Source organism: Hyalella azteca, unplaced genomic scaffold, assembly GCF_000764305.2.
Source record: "Hyalella azteca isolate HAZT.00-mixed unplaced genomic scaffold, Hazt_2.0.2 contig16150, whole genome shotgun sequence".
Classification (NCBI taxonomy): domain Eukaryota; kingdom Metazoa; phylum Arthropoda; class Malacostraca; order Amphipoda; family Hyalellidae; genus Hyalella; species Hyalella azteca.
In genome coordinates this window covers 28,001-49,964 of record NW_025945977.1, presented here as the reverse complement: position 1 = coordinate 49,964, position 21,964 = coordinate 28,001, and the positions used below count along the sequence as shown (strand labels likewise).

At 43.2% G+C, this 21,964-nt stretch overlaps 2 protein-coding genes across 3 annotated transcripts; both read left to right on the top strand.

Moving 5' to 3' along the window:
- The first annotated feature begins 11,793 nt into the window (after nt 1-11,793).
- Nucleotides 11,794-14,185, top strand: LOC108669789 (protein NATD1-like). The gene is made up of 3 exons (XM_018157200.2): nt 11,794-12,062; nt 12,553-12,662; nt 13,247-14,185. The coding sequence occupies exons 1-3, from the start codon at nt 11,924-11,926 to the stop codon at nt 13,367-13,369; spliced, it is 372 nt and encodes a 123-aa protein (XP_018012689.1). The 5' UTR covers nt 11,794-11,923; the 3' UTR covers nt 13,370-14,185.
- A 243-nt stretch (nt 14,186-14,428) lies between these two features.
- LOC108669786 lies at nt 14,429-21,412 on the top strand. 2 transcript variants are annotated; one of them, XM_018157195.2, is made up of 8 exons: nt 14,429-14,480; nt 15,445-15,557; nt 16,592-16,715; nt 17,386-18,963; nt 19,318-19,369; nt 19,649-19,877; nt 20,361-20,477; nt 20,832-21,412. In XM_018157195.2, the coding sequence occupies exons 4-8, from the start codon at nt 17,532-17,534 to the stop codon at nt 21,213-21,215; spliced, it is 2,214 nt and encodes a 737-aa protein (XP_018012684.1). In that variant the 5' UTR covers nt 14,429-14,480; nt 15,445-15,557; nt 16,592-16,715; nt 17,386-17,531; the 3' UTR covers nt 21,216-21,412. The 2 variants fall into 2 exon arrangements, with proteins under 2 accessions (XP_018012684.1, XP_047740727.1); XM_047884771.1 differs by having other exon boundaries at nt 15,445-15,574.
- Nucleotides 21,413-21,964: the final 552 nt, after the last annotated feature.

Here is a 21,964-nt window from a genome sequence, read left to right as displayed (position 1 = left end):
ATTTTAAGCTTTCCGTTTCCATGTTATGCTATTTATAAAGCGTGGAAGTGCACATCCAGCACTAGTATTAGTGGGTATCAAAATTTGTTAGAAACAAGAAAATAGCTAAATACTTTTATCATAAAGCGTTAGACAATAATTTACTATCGACGTGTAAAGTGTTCATGGAATAAAATCACGCAGGAAAACATTGAATAACAACACCATTGCCTGCCTATTATTTGTTAGCGTGAAATTTTTACGGGAAAATTATAGCTGAAGTATTTCCGTTCTTTTGGATTTGCCGCTGTTAAAATGCATTTTTTCGAACGATATTGCCAATCATTATTCATTAAAGTTGAGTCCCAGCAATCATTAGACGTCGACTCAACGTCATTAAAGTCATTACGACGTAATCAACTAGCAATCGACGATGTTACAGCGTTAGTGGCGCGGTAGAGCGGATCTACTTAACTGGAGCGGATCTACCTCTTCCTCGGTATGTACATACCGAGTACATACATCCTCGGTATTTACATATATGCCGCGGAAGAATTTTGTAAAGATATCGATATATATATATACAGGTTTGATTGAAGACCAGAGCGTACTTTTTATTTACGATTTTCTTATTGTTTTTTTCGATAAGCCGAACGAAATTTCTAGCTGGAGCTTGGAGATCAAAAAGCAGATTACCGAATGACATTTTAATAGAATGCGACGTTTCGAATATATCAATATTTAATACAATTGGGGTTTCAAATTAACGAATTTAGGAAGACAACTTTGATACTGGTGACATTTTACTTGCTATTTTTGATTTAGAATAATAAACTGATAATATATAAGCCATTAAAAAATACGTTCAAAATTGATTTTCAAAAACAACACTCCTAAAAAATCCAGTGTCTTCAATGCAAAACATATACAACGAATTTCTAATTTTAATTTCGAATATTAAAAAAAAATTTTTTTTTTTTTTACAACACTTCTCTCTCAAACATCACAGATCGCGTGTTTAGAGTTAGTATAATATAAGGAGTTGCGTTTTTTTCGCACAAGTGTTATATTGTTTTTTATCACAATTCCAGCTTTCAATATTACGGAATCGCCCAATTCTCCGCCGTACTCAATGAATCATTTATTCGCCACGTTTCCAGTACGCGTACGTTATGCATGCCAGAGGCAGCAGAATGTGTAAGAACTTAAGAAGTGATGATTGGGGGCTAAAAAGCATTGGTAAACGACGTATTGACCGTTAAACAAGGTGGAGTAGCAGCTGGCTTGCTGAAACACTGTTGGTTTAAAGTTGGTGTGGTGAGATCTGAGATGGGCCTGGACCGGTGACTCCGGTCAATTGACTACAGGTGCAGCTGCTTAGGTGCCACTGTGACTGTGCCAGGATGACAATATCTATAGCATTTAGATGATTGATGTTGGCTCCAGCCCCAGGGCTGATTAGAGCGTTATTTTGCTGGTCTACGGCTGTGCACCCTCCAGTAGTGTAGCAGCATCTTCAGTCTTTAAGTGTAATCCGGACCCAGAGAGCCAGTCTGCTCTGCCAGAGTCCCAGAGGACTTCCATCATGAATTAATGATCATGATCCAGGCAATGATGGCGATGCAGTCAGGACTCAGGGCTGGAAAAGTCATATTTTTTTGAAATATCGCAGCTCTAATATAATATAATTTCAGTAGGTATGACATCTCGCGGCTCTAATGTCATAAATTTTTGTTGATAGATAAAGTTGCCGACTTGCCGCTTGCGCTTACGGTTTTGTCAGTTTGCACTTTGCAAACATGTTGTTTAATAAAAATTTCAACTGTTGCAATCCACAGCATAAATACTTCAATGCTCCCACCTCCCGCCAAAATAACATGCAGAACGTAGTAAGAAGTCAACTCAAAATATTTCCTCCATGAAGATTGCGTGGTTGCGGTTACGTCAGAATGGTCATACTGCATTATCACTTGTACAGTTGCCGCTTAAGTGAAGACAAACATAGTGGCAAAGCCGAGAGTTTTTTAGACTCTCCCTCAACAACTCAACTCACTCCTCAAGTTCTTTTTTGAGTCCTATAACTAGACCAGTAAAGTATCCTGCCAACCTGGATAGTACCAGCATTATCATACATAAAAAATTGGTTTAAATCTTGGTTAAATGAGTAAATTAAAAATGAACTGATTCTAAATAATCTCTGGTTTGTCACCATGAAGACAAATGCTAGTGACTATTTTTTGTGTGGAACTTTGTAAATAACATGGGGCTTTGTATGCATGGGAGTGATGGGATTTTGTGAATAACAAGTTTGTGGCCCTGCGGGTCATAAATGGATTTTCACGGCCACGAGCCAAGATATGGAATTCACGGCTTGAAGAAATGGAATCAAAGTTGGCAAACCCATGAAGCCATGGCTCAAAGACTGGACTCTCCTTCAATTTCAATTTTGAGTCCTATAAGTAGACCACCAAAGTATCATGGATACCAGCATTATCATACATAAAATATTGGTTTAAATCTTGAGTAAAGGAGGAAATTAAAAATGAACTGATTCTAAATATTCACTGGTTTGCCACTATGTTTGAAGAAGTGGAAACACTGCTGGCAAACCCATGAAGCCACGGCTCAAAAAAATCTAGTTACAGCTTGCCAAGTAGATATATTCTATGCCTGCTAATGCTCTGACAGTTGGTAAACTTGTGTGACGCGCATTGTGCAAACAATTATTATTAATAAAGTTGCTTAATTAGTGTAGAATTTTAGAATATAATGGATGCATTTCTTATTTATGAACTTCCTACTAACATATGAATCTGTGATGCGTGGCTGATGGCCGACTGGCCATTGCAAAGGCCGACCCTAAAATGTCTTCCCTCAGAGTCACCACATCCCAAATCCAAGCTGTTTACCAAATTACCATATTAGAAAATAGACATCCCTCTTGCCTCTGGCCTGGCCTCCAACGGTCATCCTGCTGGGCTTTGGCGGCATCTTGTTGGGCAGGCCAGAGATGACTGTTGTTTATTTAGTGATGTCTGTTGGGTCAATTGCCAGCCTGGCAGCCCTAATAAGCATGTGACTGAGCTTGCTGCATGTGGGCTTGTGGCTTGAAAAGATTAAGACTCATGGTATGGGAAGGTAAAAAATGCCTTATTTACTAAGGAGAAGACAGAGAGATTAACCATAAGTTGACTCAAAGCTCAAACCTCATGCCTTAGTACAGTATTATATTGAAATTTAATATTTACAGGAGACAAGTATGAGAAAATGATCTTGAGTGGAAGTTCATAACTTATTAAGCCTCATTCAAGTCTTTTGAAGTAAACACATAGACTGATAGAGCCTTTAGCTTTGCAATGCTCCTATCTTATCTAAAGTTCACTTAGATGAGGTAGGTGCATAGGTGAGATTGGGGGCTTTAATTTATTGATTTATTGATGATTGCCCCCTGTGCCATCTCACCCTTGTCATGGGGGGGAGGGGGGCTTGCGTGTCTCGATGAGACCCGAGGCTGTGCGGTCTCAGATGCAATCATGGCCAAGTGTCTCGGGTGGAGAGTCCAGACTAACAGAGATGGCAAAACGCCCTTCTGGTAACGGCCTGGCTCTCTTTTGGATACACAAAGACCTTTCGCTGGATTGACGAACCCTGGCGGGGACCTGGACCCGACCCGCTAGCTTCAATAGTCATGCATGGCAAGGGTTAGCTGCGGGACTCCTGGGTAGGCAGGGGGCTGTTTAAACACTGCGCAGACGGAGTGGCGCCTGTCCTGCAACGTTGGTCAAGCGCAAAACCTGATGCGCCCATGACAACCAAAGCTACATCCGAGCGTACGAGTGTTCCCGTCAAGACTACGCATGCTTGACACCAAGGATCCCCTTGTTGGAGGCAGATACATGGGTGCCTGCTCAGCGCGTCGGACGAACCAAACAACCCGGACCAGGAAAATGAACTCTTTGGATGCGCCTCTCGTACCCAATACCCCGACAACAGAAACAACCCGGACCCTCACTACGGAATCAACCATGACTTCTCCTACCTCCACGTTGATCACGACACTGGAGCCGTTTAGCCCGCGCCCTCAGGCCTCTGGCAGGGCCGGGCAAAATAAGAATTCTAAACGAGGAACATGGAGACAAACGCAGCCAACTCTAGAAACCCCTCAACCGAGATTACCCTCACTTCTTCAGCGTCTCGTCGACGACGGGTGAGAGCCTAGCTGCCATTGACGTAGTTCTGGCCAAGCGGCAACTTGTCCTTTCCTCGGGCAGTGAGCTGAAAATTGTGCACGAGACCCTCGACGGAGCCCTCGCTGTGGAAGTACAAAGCAAAGCTCAGAGTGAATCCATACTAAACATAAAGTCATTAGCAGCTGTTTCTGTCACCGTCGAACCGCACGGTGCACTGAATGAAACAAAAGGAACCATCTACCACCAAAATGAGCCTAAATATCCAGTCGAAAAACTACAAGAGCATCTTAGCCACTATAATGTTAAATCAATCTACCAAATGAAGAAGTTGCATGGAACCCTGGTGGACCTCCCGTTATATGTCTTGACATTCGGAACATGCAAGCTCCCAACAGAGGTGAAGATCAGGTGGCACCAAGGTGCTGTGAGAGAATACATCCCTCGTCCACGCCGATGCTATAAGTGCCAGCGCTTCAACCATGAAGCTAAAACATGCCGAGCGACCACTGCTCTATGCATCAGATGCTCTGAAGATGCACATGAGTTGCCGTGTCTCCGACCGGCTAGATGCCCTAATTGTGGATATCCCCATGAAGCATCATCACCTGACTGTTATCACTACAAACTTGAACAGGAAACGCTGTCAATACAAGTAAAACAAAAACTAATGTATAGAGACGCAAAGCGTCAAGCGAGTGCCATTGTCCCACGACCGGGCACCGCCTACGCATCTATACTCCGTAAGAACCGTGGCCCTGACCGCGTGCTGGATCTACGACGGACCACAAAAGAAAGTCGTGATGATACCGCTACCACCTCATCACTGGAGCCCCAACGTGTGACACCAGCTGGTGGAGCACAGGAGTTCGGGACCTCGAATTGCAGTAGTACCCCAACACCTGTGGGCCAAGTCGTTGCTCCCTCCCCCACCCCCCGCACTGACGGAAACTCCAGTCTCCTCCAATCCCTCAACGACCCCAGCACCCCGCCGATCATCGTCTCGCAATGCCAGACGCCCGCGAGAACGATCCAAGTCAAATGAAAGTACGGCCAAACGGCATGAGGCTTCGTCCTCTTCCGTACTTACAGACTATCCCATGCCACCAAATTTACCTACCTTTCTACCTCCACCGATGTCGAAACTGAACAGTATACCCGTATCCTCGGTACGGTTCCCTAGTGGAACCCCGCGACCAGAGCCACCAGACATCCCGATGGACAAACGCCCTCCAGAGCCCCAGCGGTGAAATGTCAATATTGCAGTGGAATTGTCGCAGATACCGAGCCAACTCAAGTGAAGTTCTGTCACTGCTCGCGCCTCGCTAACCTCGGACCGGCATAGGCGGGCTGCTCTTCGCCTGCTGCGGGCTCTTCGCCTGCTGGACCCCGTCCACAATAGCGTCATCAGACTGCACTGGGGCGTTCTGATCATCGCCTGTACTCGGTCTCTACGCAGAGAGCGGAGAACCCTCACTTAACGCAAGAAGAGACCTTATGCTGCAGTATCTTGCAAGAGCCCAACAGCTACCAAACTCACCCTCCTGCTTGAGCATTATTCAGCAATGGCCCACAACTGCTCGCCGGGTGAGTCTTTCGGCTCTCGAGCTCGCGAGACCTGTTCCCGCCTACACTTTACAGTGCAGACTACACCCATTAGATTCTGCAACACTCCTCGCTGGCTGCTCTCCCTCTCTGTGGTCTGCCCTGGCTTCATGCAAGGCAGGAAAAGTGACAACTCAACTGATGGCATAAAATCTTTGTTTCTCAACCACGTTAATACATTCCATAGACAGTGCATGTACATATACACCGATGGCTCTAAAGACGATGGTAGAGTGGGATGCGCCGCGGTAAGCGATGCTGCGAGGAGCTCGCTGAAGCTGCATGGCTACTCGTCAATATTTACGGCAGAGTTGTACGGCATCCTATGTGCCATCGCTATTGCCAAGGAGAGTACAGACACAGAGATATGTATTTTCAGCGACTCCATGAGTGCAATCCAAGTGATCCTACATTACAACTCGCCGCATGTTGTTGACCACCATACACAGATGGCTGATCCGACTCTCTGCACGCCAGAAGACAGTTACCTTCTGTTGGGTCTCCGGTCATGTTCGAGTGGCAGACAACGAAGCCGCGGACGAGCTCTCGCGCAATGCGGCGGCTGGAGATTAGCCGCACTGGAATGAAGGTGTTCCCCATCGAGACCATTACCCCATCTTTCGCAAGAAACTGCTGGACGAGTGGCAAGAGGAGTAGACACATCTTGAAAATAACAAACTCCGCAAAATTAAAGAGGACGTAAGGCCTTGGCCATCATCGTCCCACCGCGTACGCCGGGTGGAGGTATGCCTCACTTGTCTCCGCATTGGACACTCAAGAATCACTCATGGCCATCTCATGGAACGCTCACCTGCTCCCTAGTGCTTGGACTGCTTAGTGCCCCAGACCGTAACCCACTTCCTCTGTGAATATCCGTCTTATGGTGATGCCCGGCGGCAATTTTTCCCTTACCTATGCCAAGACAACCCCGACGCAAACCTAAAAAGTATTTTGCCCAACCAGAGCGAGGGAACTAAAATGTTGACCGACTCGTGGAGTACTTGAGGGCAATCAATGCACTTAATTACATATGATCCGCACAACACCAAATACAAGTGATGTTATCTACCCCTAGCCAGTAATGTCCGATGTGACTTTCGGCGTGAGATAGCTCGACCTGAAGAGCTAGCAACTACGGCCACTGAACTAACTAACTAACTACCGTATTGATTGGGGGCCCCAGATCTCACCACCAGGTAAGATCTGGGGCCCTCGATTTGTGCTGCGTCTACATTGTGGGGGTACCCTGGCCTGGGCATTGACCGGATGCCCGGCATTCTCGCGGGTTAGGCCAAACGGCAAAGGCCCCCCTGCCCGGATTGCCACCAGACAGCTGCTCTTTTTGTCATTCTTTTTGCTCAAGGGTTGGGAAACATTGGCCTCCCCTACCTCCTACCCACATTTTTGGCCGCATATCTTTCTCGGGACACCTTATGCCATTCTCTCTTCTCACCTTGTCTTCCTGCTCGTCCTTCTCCTCCTGACCCAACCCTGGCCCCAGTATCCATCCCAACCCTGGCGTTTACCTACCTCTGCTCAGTCTGCTCCCTGCGAGTTACCTGGCAAGGATACTTGTTTCTGTGCTCCTGATGCAACGCCTGGACCCACAAACGTTGCTCCGGCCTGTGCTCCATTCATCTCTCTCTGCTCCATTCATCTCAATTATTTCATGTGATGATCTGCCAAAATACAATTAGAAAAAAAGTGACTCGGGATGAACAATCGTATAGTGTTCAATGTACCTACTTCCAAATATTTAAACTTTTGGGATATATATTCCTAACAGCTCTAAAGATAATAGTTCACTAATAAATAACAGAAAAACTGTTGATCTAAGATCTAAATAAATAATTTCTAAGTACAAACAAGTTTTTGAAATACAATGCGTAACTATATCACAAAAAAATCTACTGGTAAAGTGAGATGACCGGAATGCTTACACTACTGCCGAGCGGTTCCATTTGGAACCAGACAAGATATTTCATGATCTAAAAGACTTTAGAAAAATTATATCACGTAATACCATATACAGAATTAAAAGTACTCTCTTTATCGATAAAATTCTGTATCTAACTTATAAATAATATATTCTTAGAACGAACTACTTACCTTTCTCTGCAATGATGTCAAGCCCTTCTGTCTGACACCCGGTACTTACAATCTTTTAATGTTAACTGAGCAGGGAGTAGTCGGCGCAGCAGAACCAAACGTTACCAGAACACGTCCAAGATGTGTATCAAACCTACGCATCCACTAGTATATTGATTTGACCATACAATTTTATTATGAATCCATTTTTCCCGCTGGTTCCAAATGGAACCGCTCGGCATTAATGGGTTAAGGAAGCTGGGTGGCAGCCTACACGGCAGCCATCGATGCATCACTTGAGACGGTCACTCCCCCACTTCGTGTGGCGGCGAGTCGACCCTAAGAGGAGTCCTGGCGGCTGCTGCCAGGCAGCACATCCCTGCCGGCTTCCGGGAAGACTTCTCCCCCTCAGTCAACCCTGGCACCCGGTTGCTCTTCGAGCAACGGGATGACATCAGGGCGCGCAACCGAACCGACCTCCGGCTCACAGAACTCAACCTGGAAATTTGTATTTCCATACAGGCTCATGCCAGGTACACCTGGCGAACGCATCTCGCGTCGTGTAGCAGACGCACGAACCAGTCAAAGCACTGGAATCTCCTTCGCTCCCTAGCCGGAAATCGCAACCGCCCGCCCCCTAATCAGCCAATTCAATTTGGTCTGAATTCCCTCTCCTCCCAGCGCAAGATTTCCTCCGCCTTCTGCAAACTCTTCACTTCGATCGCTCCTCACACTCAAAGCCCTTCCACCCGCCGCCTTATACGTCGAATCCGGGCTGAGCATCCTCTCGACAGGGACTTCTCCCCCTTCACCCCCGACATGGTGAAGCTCGCCATCGCAGGCGCCAACAACCCATCTGCTCGGGGTTCACACGGCCTCACGGTCCTCCACCTCAGGCACCTTGGCCCATGTGGCATCCAGTTCCTTACTCTTATTTTTAATATATCCGTCTCCACGGCTCCTATCCCATCCATTTGGAAAAATTCAATAATTATTCCAATCCTGAAACCGGGCAAACCTGGAAACCAGGGTTCATCATAGGTACCGCTTTATCTCCCTCCTCTGCCCTGCAGCCAAGGTCCTAGAGCGTCTTGTGCTCCCATACATCTTATAAGGATCTCTCACCACCGTCCCCTCGCAACATGGCTTCAAACCGGGACACTCCACAGTCACCGCCATCCTCCCGCACGCGCGCCAGATCGCGACGGGTTGGAACTCACGGCGTCCTCCAGCCTGCACAGTCGCTGCTGCGGTCGACCTGTCGAAGGCTTTCGACAGTGTCGACCGACCATTCTCTTCTCCTAAGCATTATCGCGGCCTCGGACCTACATCACAACCTGGTCCGATGGCTGTGCTGCTACCTCAGAGGCAGGCAGGCATCCTGCCTCTACCTCAGAACTCAATCTCCTTTCAAAAGCAATACAATCAGGAGTTCCTCAAGGTTCGGTCATCTCGCCGGCCCTCTTTAACCACTTCATCTCTGATATCCCAGAGCTGGTCCCCAACATTGCCTCGTACGCGGACGACCTCGCCATCTTCGTGTCGTCCCCGAGGCTCGACGCTGCGGAGGCTGACCTCGCCGGGCTCCTCTGGGGTGTCTCGGACTGGTCGGCTGCCAAGAAACTGGCCGTGGCACCTGGCAAGTCCTCGGTCACGCTTTTCACCCTAGACACTCACCAATCTCGGTCCCACCCTGCTGCCACAATCTGCAACGGCATCATCCCCCTGGATAAACCCCCAAAATCCTAGGCGTCACCTGGGATACGCACTTCACGTTCTCCCTTCATGTAAAAGCATAGGCACGAAAGTGACGGGCTCTCTTCGCATCCTAAAAGCCCTTGCTGTTACCAACTGGGGCTTCTCCAAGGAGGACATTATTGCCACCTACCGAACCATTACGCGTCCAATCCTCAACTACGCGGCGCCCATCTGCTACCTTGTTGCCTCACGAACAGCAATTGCCAGCCTGCAAACAATACAAAACACTGCATTGAGACTAGCCACCGGCTGCCTCAAAATGGCCCCGATCGCCCATCTTCACCAGGAGACCGGCGTCCTCCCATTGCCCGCTCACCTGGACCTGGCTTGTGCCCAGTTCCTCGCCAGCGCCCTCCAGCCCTCCCATTCCTCATTCCTCATCGTTTCTGCTCTCCTCGGGGACCGCCCCATGAAAGCCTTCATCCAGTCGAGCTTCGGCCACCTTGTCACACCATTCTTGGCTAGTGGTATCTTGTCCGCCGGTGCCTACGGAGAGGCCAAGTGGTGTCTCCGCAGGGAGATCGCCTCCCGCGTTGCGGCGACAGACGCTATAAACGCCGTTCTCGCCGCCACCACCGATTGCATCAGTGGAGGCCTCACTCCCTCGCCCCTACCTGTCAGCGCTATCCCAGCCTCGCTCGGGATACTGCAGTTCCCTGGCGTCCTACTCCGCCAGGATCGGACGCTCCCATTGCTCCGTCTGCCCGGAGTGCGGGGATCCCCTCCAGTCCGTCCAGCACCTCTTCGCCTGCCCCGCCTTCCCCACGTCCCTCAGCGTCTCCTCACTGTGGGACAACCCCGTGGAGGCAGCGGCATTCCTGGCTACCCTACCTGCCTTCTCCCATCTCCCCCCTCTTTCGGTGCCTTCCCCCGGCCACCACCTGAGCCTCCCCCCGGCGAGCGTGACGGACGCAATAAACAACAACAACGGTCGCAACAAACAACAACAACAAAGTTCACCTAACTGACCTGTCAACCCCTACCTTCTGTAATTTAAAATTAAAAAGCAAATGATTTTCTGGTGCACATTATCATTATAATATACGTAATTACCTCTCTCCAAATGATCATATAGAGTACATTAGTGTTTCATTAATTAATTTTTAATTTCTGTCTTGGCTTGGCCAATGCCTCAATGGCAGTACAAGTGCAGGAGGTTTACAGCCCCGCAGAAATCGGGCAACTTGGTTTTATGTGTTGCAGGTGCATCAATGATCAATGTATATTAATACATTGATCGTTAATTCAGCTTCTCTAATTTTGAACCTGAATGGATGGCTCTTTATGCTAGCATGACCAATTCTGTACTTGTGGTAGCACTAGCTGAACACTCTAGCTTTCTCCCTGTGTGACTTTTGGCCAAGCCAAAGTTTTGTTCCTATCATGAGGTCACTCAAAAAAGTTCTTTCCTGAGACTGAGCAACTTGTTTCCAAGTCCGGCTCAAATGCTTGTGTAGCTCCTCTTTCAAGACAAAAACTGATACTGCCTATTCAGTTCTGATGACTGAATAGGCATTTTGATGCCCCATGATGACTTGGTGCATACATGGACCCATAATAGCTGCGGCAGTAGAACTGTTGCCGAGTTTTTGACCCGACTGTACATACATGCTCATACAAAAGAAACTTTTTATGTTAAAACTAATTGGATATGACCAAGATGATGCACAGAGGGACATCATGGTTACTGGTGCTTTGGGTGCAGAGATGTATGTGGGACAAAGCAGAGAGCCTGTATTAAATAAGGCATGACAAACATCTCACCAGCTGTGTTTGTGGCATCTTTGATTTGAAATAAGAACGGAAAACGTGTATGATTCATTGAAGCGATTTTCTTGCTGAAACAGAACAATAGTTATGTAAATCTTTTTGCACCTTGTGCATTATAGCACTAGCATGCCATTGTTTATAACAGATGGGGTGCCAAATTTGAGAAAAACTGAAGTTTCATATACTTTCTTTGACATTTGGCTAGTTATGAGCCGCTCGGTGACTTTATTTAGTAAATTGAATAAATGTTGAGGTCAAAACCGTTAATATCTATGTGGTTCGTGCAGTTGGACATCCATGACTCGCAGAAAAAAAGTTTACTGCCTCTTGGGAGGCCATGACAATCAATTTAAGAACTAGGTATTGTTATGGCATCTTACTGATTGTGTCACGGTTTCTCAACAGTTTTTTCATCCACTTTTTTCGAAATAATAATTTCGCTTCTAAATCTTCTGTTTCCGGTAATTAGGATTGAAATCAGGAACGTCCAAATTATAGCTAAGTGCACCATTTCGCAGCTAGACATTATATCGTAGATGTTAGGCGCTGCTAGAACGTCAACCGTTCATCGCCTACAGAGACTTCGCTTCTCCCTCAGCATGCAGAGCGATCAGCAGATCAGAGTGCAACATGACAAACAGGGCAAAGAATTCTTCATTTCCTGCGAAACTGGAGGTGAGATTACGTTAGTTTTAATGTTGGGTTCTTTCATAATGATACTCCCAGTAGACACACATGTTGTAATTTAGCTGTTTTTTCAGCAGTTGCCACACGCAGACTGTTCATATACTAGGCAAATTTCTATTCCCAGTATCCCTCTATCATCTGCGTTATCTATGTTCTCCATGTATGCTATTCAAGTTATTCTCAGAGTATTCGTAATATTCCGTGTGACAATGTATAGAAAATTTCAGTTGTTTGTTCTTTTCAGCCCATTTCTTTCATGAATTGAAAAACTTGAATGGTTGTAGATTTTTTTTTCTTACACACAGGCGCGTGTCTTAAGTTTGTGAATCATGTACACTGTTGAATTTACTTCAATGACATTGAATAATTCTTAATAAAAATTAACATTGAGATGCACAATACTGACGGTAATAAAATATATCGCATATTTTAGTTGTCCGCGTTCTGTAGTTGCCGAACAACTGATATTATTCGACAGACAGGGCGGTCCTGACCTATGAAAACATGAGTGAAGACTCCGTAGACTTGCAGCACACGGTGGTCCCGGAGTCGCAGCGTGGTAAAGGACTGGCCAAAATTCTCGCCAAGGTGATGTTCACTGCCGGGAACGGCTGCTTTGATTCGTGCGTTTTACCTTGGTGTTCATGAACTCTGATCAGAGAGTGAACATAGAGAACTTTACATTTTTGAAGCAACTTCCGTGTTTATATATCCCACTAACAGCGTTTGATTTTATTTCGAGCACATTAGCTGTAGTTCAGGTTAAATACATTAAATCCCGAGGAAATGTTACTTCTGCCCGGGTGCGATACTCTTCTACTGAGTGAAGTAACTTGCCCTTATGTCAAGTAATAAGTCAAGTAGAAGTAAAGGCTTTTATATAAATGATGACGTTTTTTATTATTTTCAGTTTCGTTCTGCTATTACAGCTTTAATACATAAAATCATTTCATTTAATGGTGGCTTCATCACTTTCGAAATGGAGCCTTAATATAATTAATCTGTAAAAATCATCATTGTAGTTGATAATGCACTTATACGTAGACTCATGAACTCTCGCATTAAAACCTTTCTCATTAGCTTCAATCAGAGCTGCCTTAATATTTATTATAGACGTTAGTGATTAGTTATGAATACTGAATTGTCGCCTTAAGTGTTGATATTCTTTGCAGGAAGCTCTAGGATACTTCGCATCGCAGCAGAAGCAGATGCAACTATCGTGCTGGTATCTCAAGAAGTATGCAGCTGAGAATCCTGATCAGTCTTACGATGCATTTATCAAACACCAAAAATAACCCGATCAATCATTCGATTCGTTATAAGACTCTAAAAACATCCTAATAAATATTTCAATGCATTTATTAGACACCATTGACGCCCTAATTAGTTGCTTTATTTATCGAAAAGTGAATACAACTCGATAACTCGATTAATTTATCCAACACAAAGGTATTCGCGATCAATCTTTCAACTCATTTATCGAACATTGTTATTCATTTATCAAGCACTGCGGATGTCCCGATGAGTCTACGATTAATGTATCAGGCATTCCAGACGCCACTAATGTCGCACATTTGACCCAGTCGTTTGGATCACAAGAAACAGCAAGCAACAGTAGCTTTTAAAATATTCATAGCACAAAATCTTTATTCATAAAGCTGTGGTATGAATATCTGTGGGTGTGTCGTCATGTCAGTATAGACGGGACCAGTCATGACTGGTACACATACTGTCGTGCGCTTAGAATCAGGGAGCACGAAACTCCCCTGTGTACGTCTGATTTCTGTAGAAAGCTTGGAACGTCATAGATTTATAAATACATTGCCTCAATTCAAGCATTTCAGTTATAAATTCAATTCAAGCAGTTCAATTATAAATACATTAGTTAAACTGAAGACGTTCGAGTGTAAAATTTGTCGAGTTTAAATTGATCAGTTAATAATTGCAGTTATAAATAAATTGTTTCACCGTACTTTTAATTAATCCTTAACATAACTTTTATTCATGTTGCTTAACTCTCTCGACTCGCTGTCATTCACAAGTTATTTTATTTATTTCGAACCGGAATTCGGTGCTCTGAGCGTTCATTAAAATAAATAGATCGACTTATTTTCATTATTGATGCAATCATTACACGCCGCTTCAGATATGTAAAATAAGTTCCCGAACAATAGCTGCTAGAATGGAACCCTTTCGTTATTCTATACATGAAAAATATGGTATTCGAAGAGTAATCCAATAATATGCAAGGCGGGTCCAAACGAAGTCCATTACTAGGGTCAGATGTCGTGTATTCGTCACAGGATGATGGATACTCCCTGAACTCGGACAAAGCTGCCCATTGATCGTCGCTCCAAACCTTGTTCCTGGAGTCGGCATCCGATAGTCCATAATCAAGCTGACAATGTGAGATCATTAGTCATGTTTTCTAAACCATGAGGAAATTAACTTTTACTTTTTTAATGTTTAAGAATAAGTCAATGTAGTGTGGTACTTTAAAAAGGAACGCATATTTAGGACAGCGCCCGTTCAGTTGAGTAGATGGTGGCGGAACAGCTTTTGGCTCGCACACAATACTTATTTTCACTATTTTAGCGTAAGGTCCGATCAGATCTACGAAAACTAGCTTCTTCTTTATTCTAAAGTTATTTTTGGTATAATTGTCGACCGCTAACTTAAAGAGTTAAACTTATCGAAATAATCGCAATTCTTTTAGCGTAATTACCATAACCGGTCAAACGACTTGCATATCGGACGGCCGAAGGTGAACTTTTTGGCGATCTTCCTAAAAAGCTTTGAAGCAACGCCATTAAAGAGTAACGGTCGAATAAAATAAAACATAACAGTTCTTGACCTCTTTGAAAACTTCACTCACAATAAAAAGCTGGATAAATGCTTGGTTTCTATTTGGCAAAATCAACAGTAGAATGATTTGTCATATCTTCACGGCTTTGTGTTTCACGTTTCTACTCTCAAGTAAGAATTTAACAAGTGTCTTGGAATAAAAGTTACTTAGCTCGAGAAGATTATTTGAGCACAAACAAAAAATGATCATGTTTATTAAAATTAAAAATGAACGCTCATTCCCATAAATGAATACTGACAACTCTGTAAATAATGTGCACTTTGATTTATCTCCTGATACGATAATGCATGGAACTATTGAAAATTTACCAAGTATGCTTTTTACGTGCGTTTTTTCTGATAGATTACTTGCAAAAAAAAATTATATCTATTTGATGCAAACTGCATGCTGAAACTTCTTAGTTACATCGATGAGTTTGAAATTAAAAATTTTAAGCGTCCTGTTTTGAATCCCTTTTTAAAGGGCCTTTCTCGCTCAGAATAATTAATTACATGTTGAATCCAGTTTCAGATTTGCACGCTCAGCAAGACCACGTGAGGGTTTTAAGTTTCCAAGAGAATGTCTGGAAAGCAGGCAGCGTAGAGTCTTACATTCGCTTCAACCTCTCAGTCCTAGCGGTAGGTGGAGGGCGCAAGTAAAGAATCTTGTAGTTCTGGGTTCGGCAACTGAAATTTTTAGAGACCAATGTGAAGAAAAGATTTTCAACATTTCTTTGAAGCGAAAAATGTCAAAAATAGATCTGCCATGAAGTCTAGAGGAAATTAATTATAGAGAATGACCTCCAGATACCATTAAAAATATTCAGAAATAACGTTTATAACATAACATAACATAGTGATGTCGGCTCTGAAGTGTAGGCCTGATGTGGCCTGTCGCCGATTCTTTTCCGTTTCGTGCCTTGTTCATAGATCTAAACTCGTGTCATTTGACCGGATCTTTTCATGACTGGCGATAGTTTGAAGAAGCTACTAGACTTCCACCGGGTTTGATAAGGAGTTTTGACGCATTCTTCACTGTATTATAAACTTTTGTGTCGTCGGCGTACATGGAGCACACGCTGGATACTACTTCTGGCAGATCATTTATAAAAGCAACGAACAAAATAGGCCCCAGGACGCTTCCTTGTGGCACGCCACTGCGCACTGATGCCCAGTCTGACACGGTTCCGTTAATACTGACACGTTGTCGTCTACCTACTAGAAAATCTCTGATCCATTGGAGTACGTTTCCCTCAATCCCTAAGGACTTTACTTTACGCAACAGCCGCTCATGCGGAACACTGTCAAATGCTTTGGCAAAATCGAGGTACAATGCATCCACTGGCTCTCTTTCGTCCAGCAGGCGAGTCCAATCGTTCAACGTAGATAATAAGTTAGTGGTGCAGGATCTGCCGGCAATAAAACCATGTTGACAATCTGATATGAGATGGTGAGCAGTCAAGTGATCGATAATCCTATCCCTCACAACAGATTCCATCAGCTTACAAACGTAAGCTGATCGTAATTAATGCGTATCGTAAGCGTATCGTAATTAATGAGCTACCCGATTATACCGGACCTATTTTGCACGCAAAATAGGTCCATCAAATTTATCAATTAATAATAATCGTGGAAACTTCTCTTGTTTATTAATTAGATAAACGTTATGACAGGGCAATGGAGCTTCAGCCGACGATATTTCTATTTGCTACTGGGCCTCAACCACGCGGCTGACATCCTACGTTACTCATTTCTCCTACGCAACCTCAAATGAGAATCACAACGTCTTTACCTTCCGTGAGTATAATCAATTTGTGAACGTTGCTCAATTATGAATCGTTTTGTGTACAACGCTACTATACCATCGATTTGTTTTTCCAAAATTTTTGCAACCACAGTATTCATTACGATAGAATAAAATAAAATATAATTATGTATTGCTTTGAATTCTTAGTGAAACGACCACAGCATTATGAAATCCCTATAAAAAATTTGCATCCTTAAAAAATATTTACACAGCCTTTAGGAGGAAATCAGCCTTTATCACATCCGATGTCGTATTTAGTGAGCAATTCACTACATTACATAACGTACCTAGGTGCTCTAGTGCAAGTTTTTATAGGGAACAACCATTTTCTAAAGAAATTGTGCAGTGCTTAGGGCATAAACGTTTTGCCAGACAAAGAGGTTTTGTCAGTAAAAAAAAGGTTTTGTTAGATGAAAAGGTTTTGCCCGATAAACAGGTTTTGCCCGATAAACAGGTTTTGCCCGATAAAGAGGTTTTGTCAGTAAAAAAGGTTTTGCCAGATGAATTTTGTCAGTTCAACACTTTTGTTGAATGCGTCTACAAATTCGCATGCATTATGAGGGACCCTCCGCTTACCACCAAATTTGTGGTTAATTGGTAAAATCACTTACATCCCTTTAAAGCCATTACCCTCTAATTGGTACATTTTTCTCTCGACAGTGATTACAGACAAGGAATACATATCGTACTACCACGGTCTACGGTACTTCGATAATCCTAAAGATCCAGAATTCTTGCGTCTGGACTCTTGGTCTTTCTATTGCCATCTAGCTCGAGGAGACAACTTTACAGTCCTTAGGGATGGCATGAAGATTCTGGATGCTAAAATCGACACCGCGCACGGGAAAATGCCCCTTAACGGGATATTTATTGTGGGTCAGGAACAGGATCTATTGGGCGGGGGTTTCAACGCTGATGAAAGTTTTCACGGAAAAATGGCGCTGCTGAACATCTGGAATTATTCAATCGACCCAAAGCAGATGAAAGATATGCGCGAGTGTCGTTCGATCGGCAACGGGAACGTATTTTCTCTGCAGAAGGATGCTATAGACAAGTTTGAAGTACTTGAAAGCTACGTTCCTCTAACAGAATTTTGTTCAGTTGAAAATAAATACTGGGTACTTAATGGTCCAAATACTTTCTACGAATCCGGGCGCATATGTGATGCTTTCGGAGGCTTCCTGTTTACGCCGAACACGCAGAAAGCTCTCACACAGCTCTATGATTTAACTAGTGCCTCTAACTACGCTTGCAATTCCCTTACAGTTTATGTCGGAATAACCGATGAGGAAGAAGAAGGAACCTGGCGAAATACAAAAGACGGAACTATTTTCGAAGAAAATTTATTTCTGAACGGTGAACCCAACGACGGGCGGGACTATAACTGCGCCATTCTGTCTTCGAAAGAGGCTGCTTTAATAGACTACAATTGTTCAGAGGCTTGGCCAAACTGTGCTCCGTGCATGACGCATCGAACCTTGAGGCTTCGTGGACTGTGCTTCAATTCTGAGACTGAGAGCTTTATGAACTTAAGAGGATATGTCAATGAATCCATCTACATTTGTGGTTATTATGGAATTAACATTCACAACATGCTAGGTACAAGCGAGTGGCACTTATTCGATTCCAACTTGCAACAAAATATCGCTGAAATAACTCTACCCCCAGGTGAAACTTATCCAATTGGCAGAAAGATGTGGTCTATTGTTTCCAAAACTTGCGATCACAGAGAAGGTTCGTTGATTGCTCTTAGTATCAGCGCGTGTAGTGGTGACGAATACGCGTGTGATAACGCTGAGTGTATCCCTCGCGCCCAGCTGTGTGACGGGGCTGCCAATTGTGCCGACTTATCTGACGAAAACAATTGCAACATCCTTGGTATCCCTGAGGGTTACAGTATCATTCGATCACCCGGAAGAGAATTCGGCGATGTGGGCCCAATTTTTGTGTCCATCCATGTCGATGTTTTGCGATTCTTTGAAATCGACGATAAGCGAAATTTGATCGGCCTAGAGATTAAAATTGAAATGAAGTGGCGAGACAGGCGTCTTGTATATTACAATCTAGGTGACAAAATGGAGGATAATGAGCTGCCTCAGGGCGATTTGGAACGGATATGGACACCGACTCTTGTTTTTCCATCAGCGCATAAAGGTTTTATCAACCATATTTACGATGAGGTTCACGTTGTCAAAAATGGTACCCGCAAACAGGATGACTTCAACTCCATACATACGAGTAAGTTAATGCCTCGAAAAGAAATTGTGAAATAAATTGAAAAACATTCCGAACTCCTGTGAAATTACACAATTTAAATACCTACTGCATTTAATATGCAACCCTGGCGGGGTGCATTAAAGAGTTAAGATATGAGAGCCCACACACTTTTTACTTCATATAATTTTCAATGAACAAGCATGGTTGTAGGAATAGCACCCTGTGAAGACGAGTAAGGGTCAAACTCCACAGGAGCCGGAAGTTAACAGTCCCTGTCTAAAACCGTGCATATTTATTTAGATACTTTTTTTTCGTGGAACATTCCTATCCATACGATTTTCGTTCAGGCATGTGATTTCAATGTTTTCGTTGCAGATTTTGAGTATGCTGGTGCATCAGCCTTTCTAGTGCTCCACAAACATTTGAGGTGGGCTTCAGACCAATCATTCCCAATTTCTAATTTAAATATGGGTTAGAAACTTGATGTTTTTTTAATGTCGGTGTAGTAAACTGTATTAAATTTACTGAAAGCCTATACATTCTATTTGTTAGCCATGTCAGTTGCATCTATAATGTCAAAATTAAAATCCGTTTTGCATATTCTAAAAATTTATAGTTGCCTTCCTTTGCCCTACCAGTAGAATTTTAGATCTAACCATAAATTATACTTGCGATCGATTAATGTTATAATGTTTTGTTACTTCAGTGGGAAGTTCGCTTGCTCGTTCAACGTGTTTCGCTACCCATTCGACAAGCATCATTGCGATGTATTGATACACCTGGGGCTCTCCTCGGAGCGACTAGTGACTTTTAATAACGATAGTCTGTCGCTGACCTACGCCGGTACGCAGCAGCTTGTCCGATTCTCCGTCGAAAAAATGACTGCACAAGCGATCAGAGTGAAGCGAAACACGACATTCTACTCCGGCATTAAGGTTATGAATGGCGTTGGTATATCTTCAGGCACTGGGCATTCTTTTCGTTTATGTTCGAACTGCCGATTGGGAGAATGAGTTCGAATACTTAAAAATTAAAATACTTCTATGCTACGTCCAAGATCCACAAAATCTATTGTCATACTTTTAATTTTTATCTATTGAATACCATGAATCTCTGCTGAGATTTTATTGAACAACTGTTTTTTGACCAAGACTTTTGACTGAATAAAAGATATAATAACAAGAAATCAGACTGTGCCCACTTCTTAAGTTTGTTAAAGAATGACTGGGTACATTTAACCGAGGTCTTAATCTGATGATAGACCTATAAAAATTGCATCTTCGAAATTATGCAATTTTATTTCCAAAGTATGAAATAGGTAATTACTTCTGTAAAGGCATTGCCAGAATGTCGAATTGAATTAAAATTACAATGAGTCAACTAGATTAAATCCATTTATTAAATTATCTTCGTTACAGATCGACATCTTCCTGGCACGAGAACCTAGCGTTGTGATGTTAACTTTGTTCTTGCCGACGGTTTTGCTGGCCTGCATCGGTTATTGCACGCTCTTTGTGAAAGTTAAATACTTGGAGGTAAGGAGTTAAGAAAATCCGGAAGTTTTTAAGAAAAATTTATTAACCGCGTCAACATTAATGGCATATAATGAAACAACAAAGAGAGATAAATAGCATTCAGTTTACATATTTAAATGCGTTTCTCCTTGCGCTGAATCATAATAAAAAAATTTTCATTCCAACGATTTATTCGAAAGGTTAATGGTACAAGACATCATGAAAACAAGTGAAATGAATATTAGCGGGAAACGTAAGTTTCATAAGGACAAGTTGCATAGCTACATCAATAAAACATCCAAACGACATATACTTGTACGAAAAGATACTTCTAGCTGGAATGAATTACTTTTTAAATAATATTTTTTTCCTCAGGTCCGCTTGTCTGTAGCTCTCACGACTTTGTTGGTGCTTTATACTCTCTTTGATCAAACTTCTGGAGACCTGCCGAGCACATCCTACCTGAAAATGGTTGACATTTGGCTATTCGCGGTCATAACTTTACTCTTCGTCATCATTATATTTCATGTTTTCATCGAGTATCTAGATCAAGAGCAATATTCAAACGAGTTCATTCTTTGGTTGCGAAGGAAAAATGCCATGGGGATAAACAAAGTTAATGGAATGAAGTCTGAATATCAAGTTATGGAAAAAAATCATGATCTGCCCGAAAAAATAATGAAAATCATGAGGGTGTATTGTGTACCGATATTGTTGTTGGCGTTCAACATGACGTTCTGGATTTATTGGTTTATATAAGAGAACAGATTTCAGAGTGACGTAGAGAACGGGCTTGGCTGTTTTTTTTATAGGATTTAGGTTTGCCAATAATGCTAGGTCTAGATCAATAGGTTTGCCACTGCACACATAAACAATAAAACAACGAGAAGTGTTTGTTATGCTTATCTAGTCATTTATTATACTCATGGCTTATACAAGGTCCCAGAAGGATTACTAGAATTTGAAACAAGAACCAACATCAGGGGCCACGGCTAAAAACTAAAAAAACAGCGTTGGAACACATCCATGCGACAACATTTCTTCTCGCTTCGAGTCACCGACATGTGGAACAGCCTCCCTGATAGCATCGTTGACGCTCTGAGTATGAACATCTTCAAAAACTCGAATAGTGACGTCACAGAAGGTGACGTAATAGTCGCTGATGACATCACGGCCTGACACGTCCCCCCTACGCTGTAGAAGCGTCCTCGCTTCATTAATATAAAGCAAAGCTAATACGTGGGTCAACTCATCAGTGTCATGTGTACAAGTTTCTTAACAATGATCGGAATTGTTAATTACAATGAGACTGAACGTTGAACATCAGTGCTTAGATTAGGCATTAATTAATTTGGCATTATTTCAAACCTAATTTTTAAGAAAAAGGCTCAGTTACTATAGTTTACATATGTCAACGGACATCATAGTAGTAACTTAATATTACATAGAAGTTCAATGCCGGTTTTCTGGCTTTATACGCTCAAAAATACAGTTTTTCGCTCGGCAAG

Excerpts from the sequence above, each read along its gene's own strand:
- LOC108669789 (XM_018157200.2), top strand. The coding sequence starts at position 11,924 with ATGTTAGGCGCTGCTAGAACGTCAACCGTTCATCGCCTACAGAGACTT. Across the intron at positions 12,063-12,552 it reads CATTTCCTGCGAAACTGGAG|ACAGGGCGGTCCTGACCTAT; the intron begins GTGAGATTACGT and ends ATTATTCGACAG. Across the intron at positions 12,663-13,246 it reads TGGCCAAAATTCTCGCCAAG|GAAGCTCTAGGATACTTCGC; the intron begins GTGATGTTCACT and ends TATTCTTTGCAG.
- LOC108669786 (XM_018157195.2), top strand. The coding sequence starts at position 17,532 with ATGAAGATTCTGGATGCTAAAATCGACACCGCGCACGGGAAAATGCCC. Across the intron at positions 19,878-20,360 it reads CATTCTACTCCGGCATTAAG|ATCGACATCTTCCTGGCACG; the intron begins GTTATGAATGGC and ends TCTTCGTTACAG. Across the intron at positions 20,478-20,831 it reads TGAAAGTTAAATACTTGGAG|GTCCGCTTGTCTGTAGCTCT; the intron begins GTAAGGAGTTAA and ends TTTTTTCCTCAG.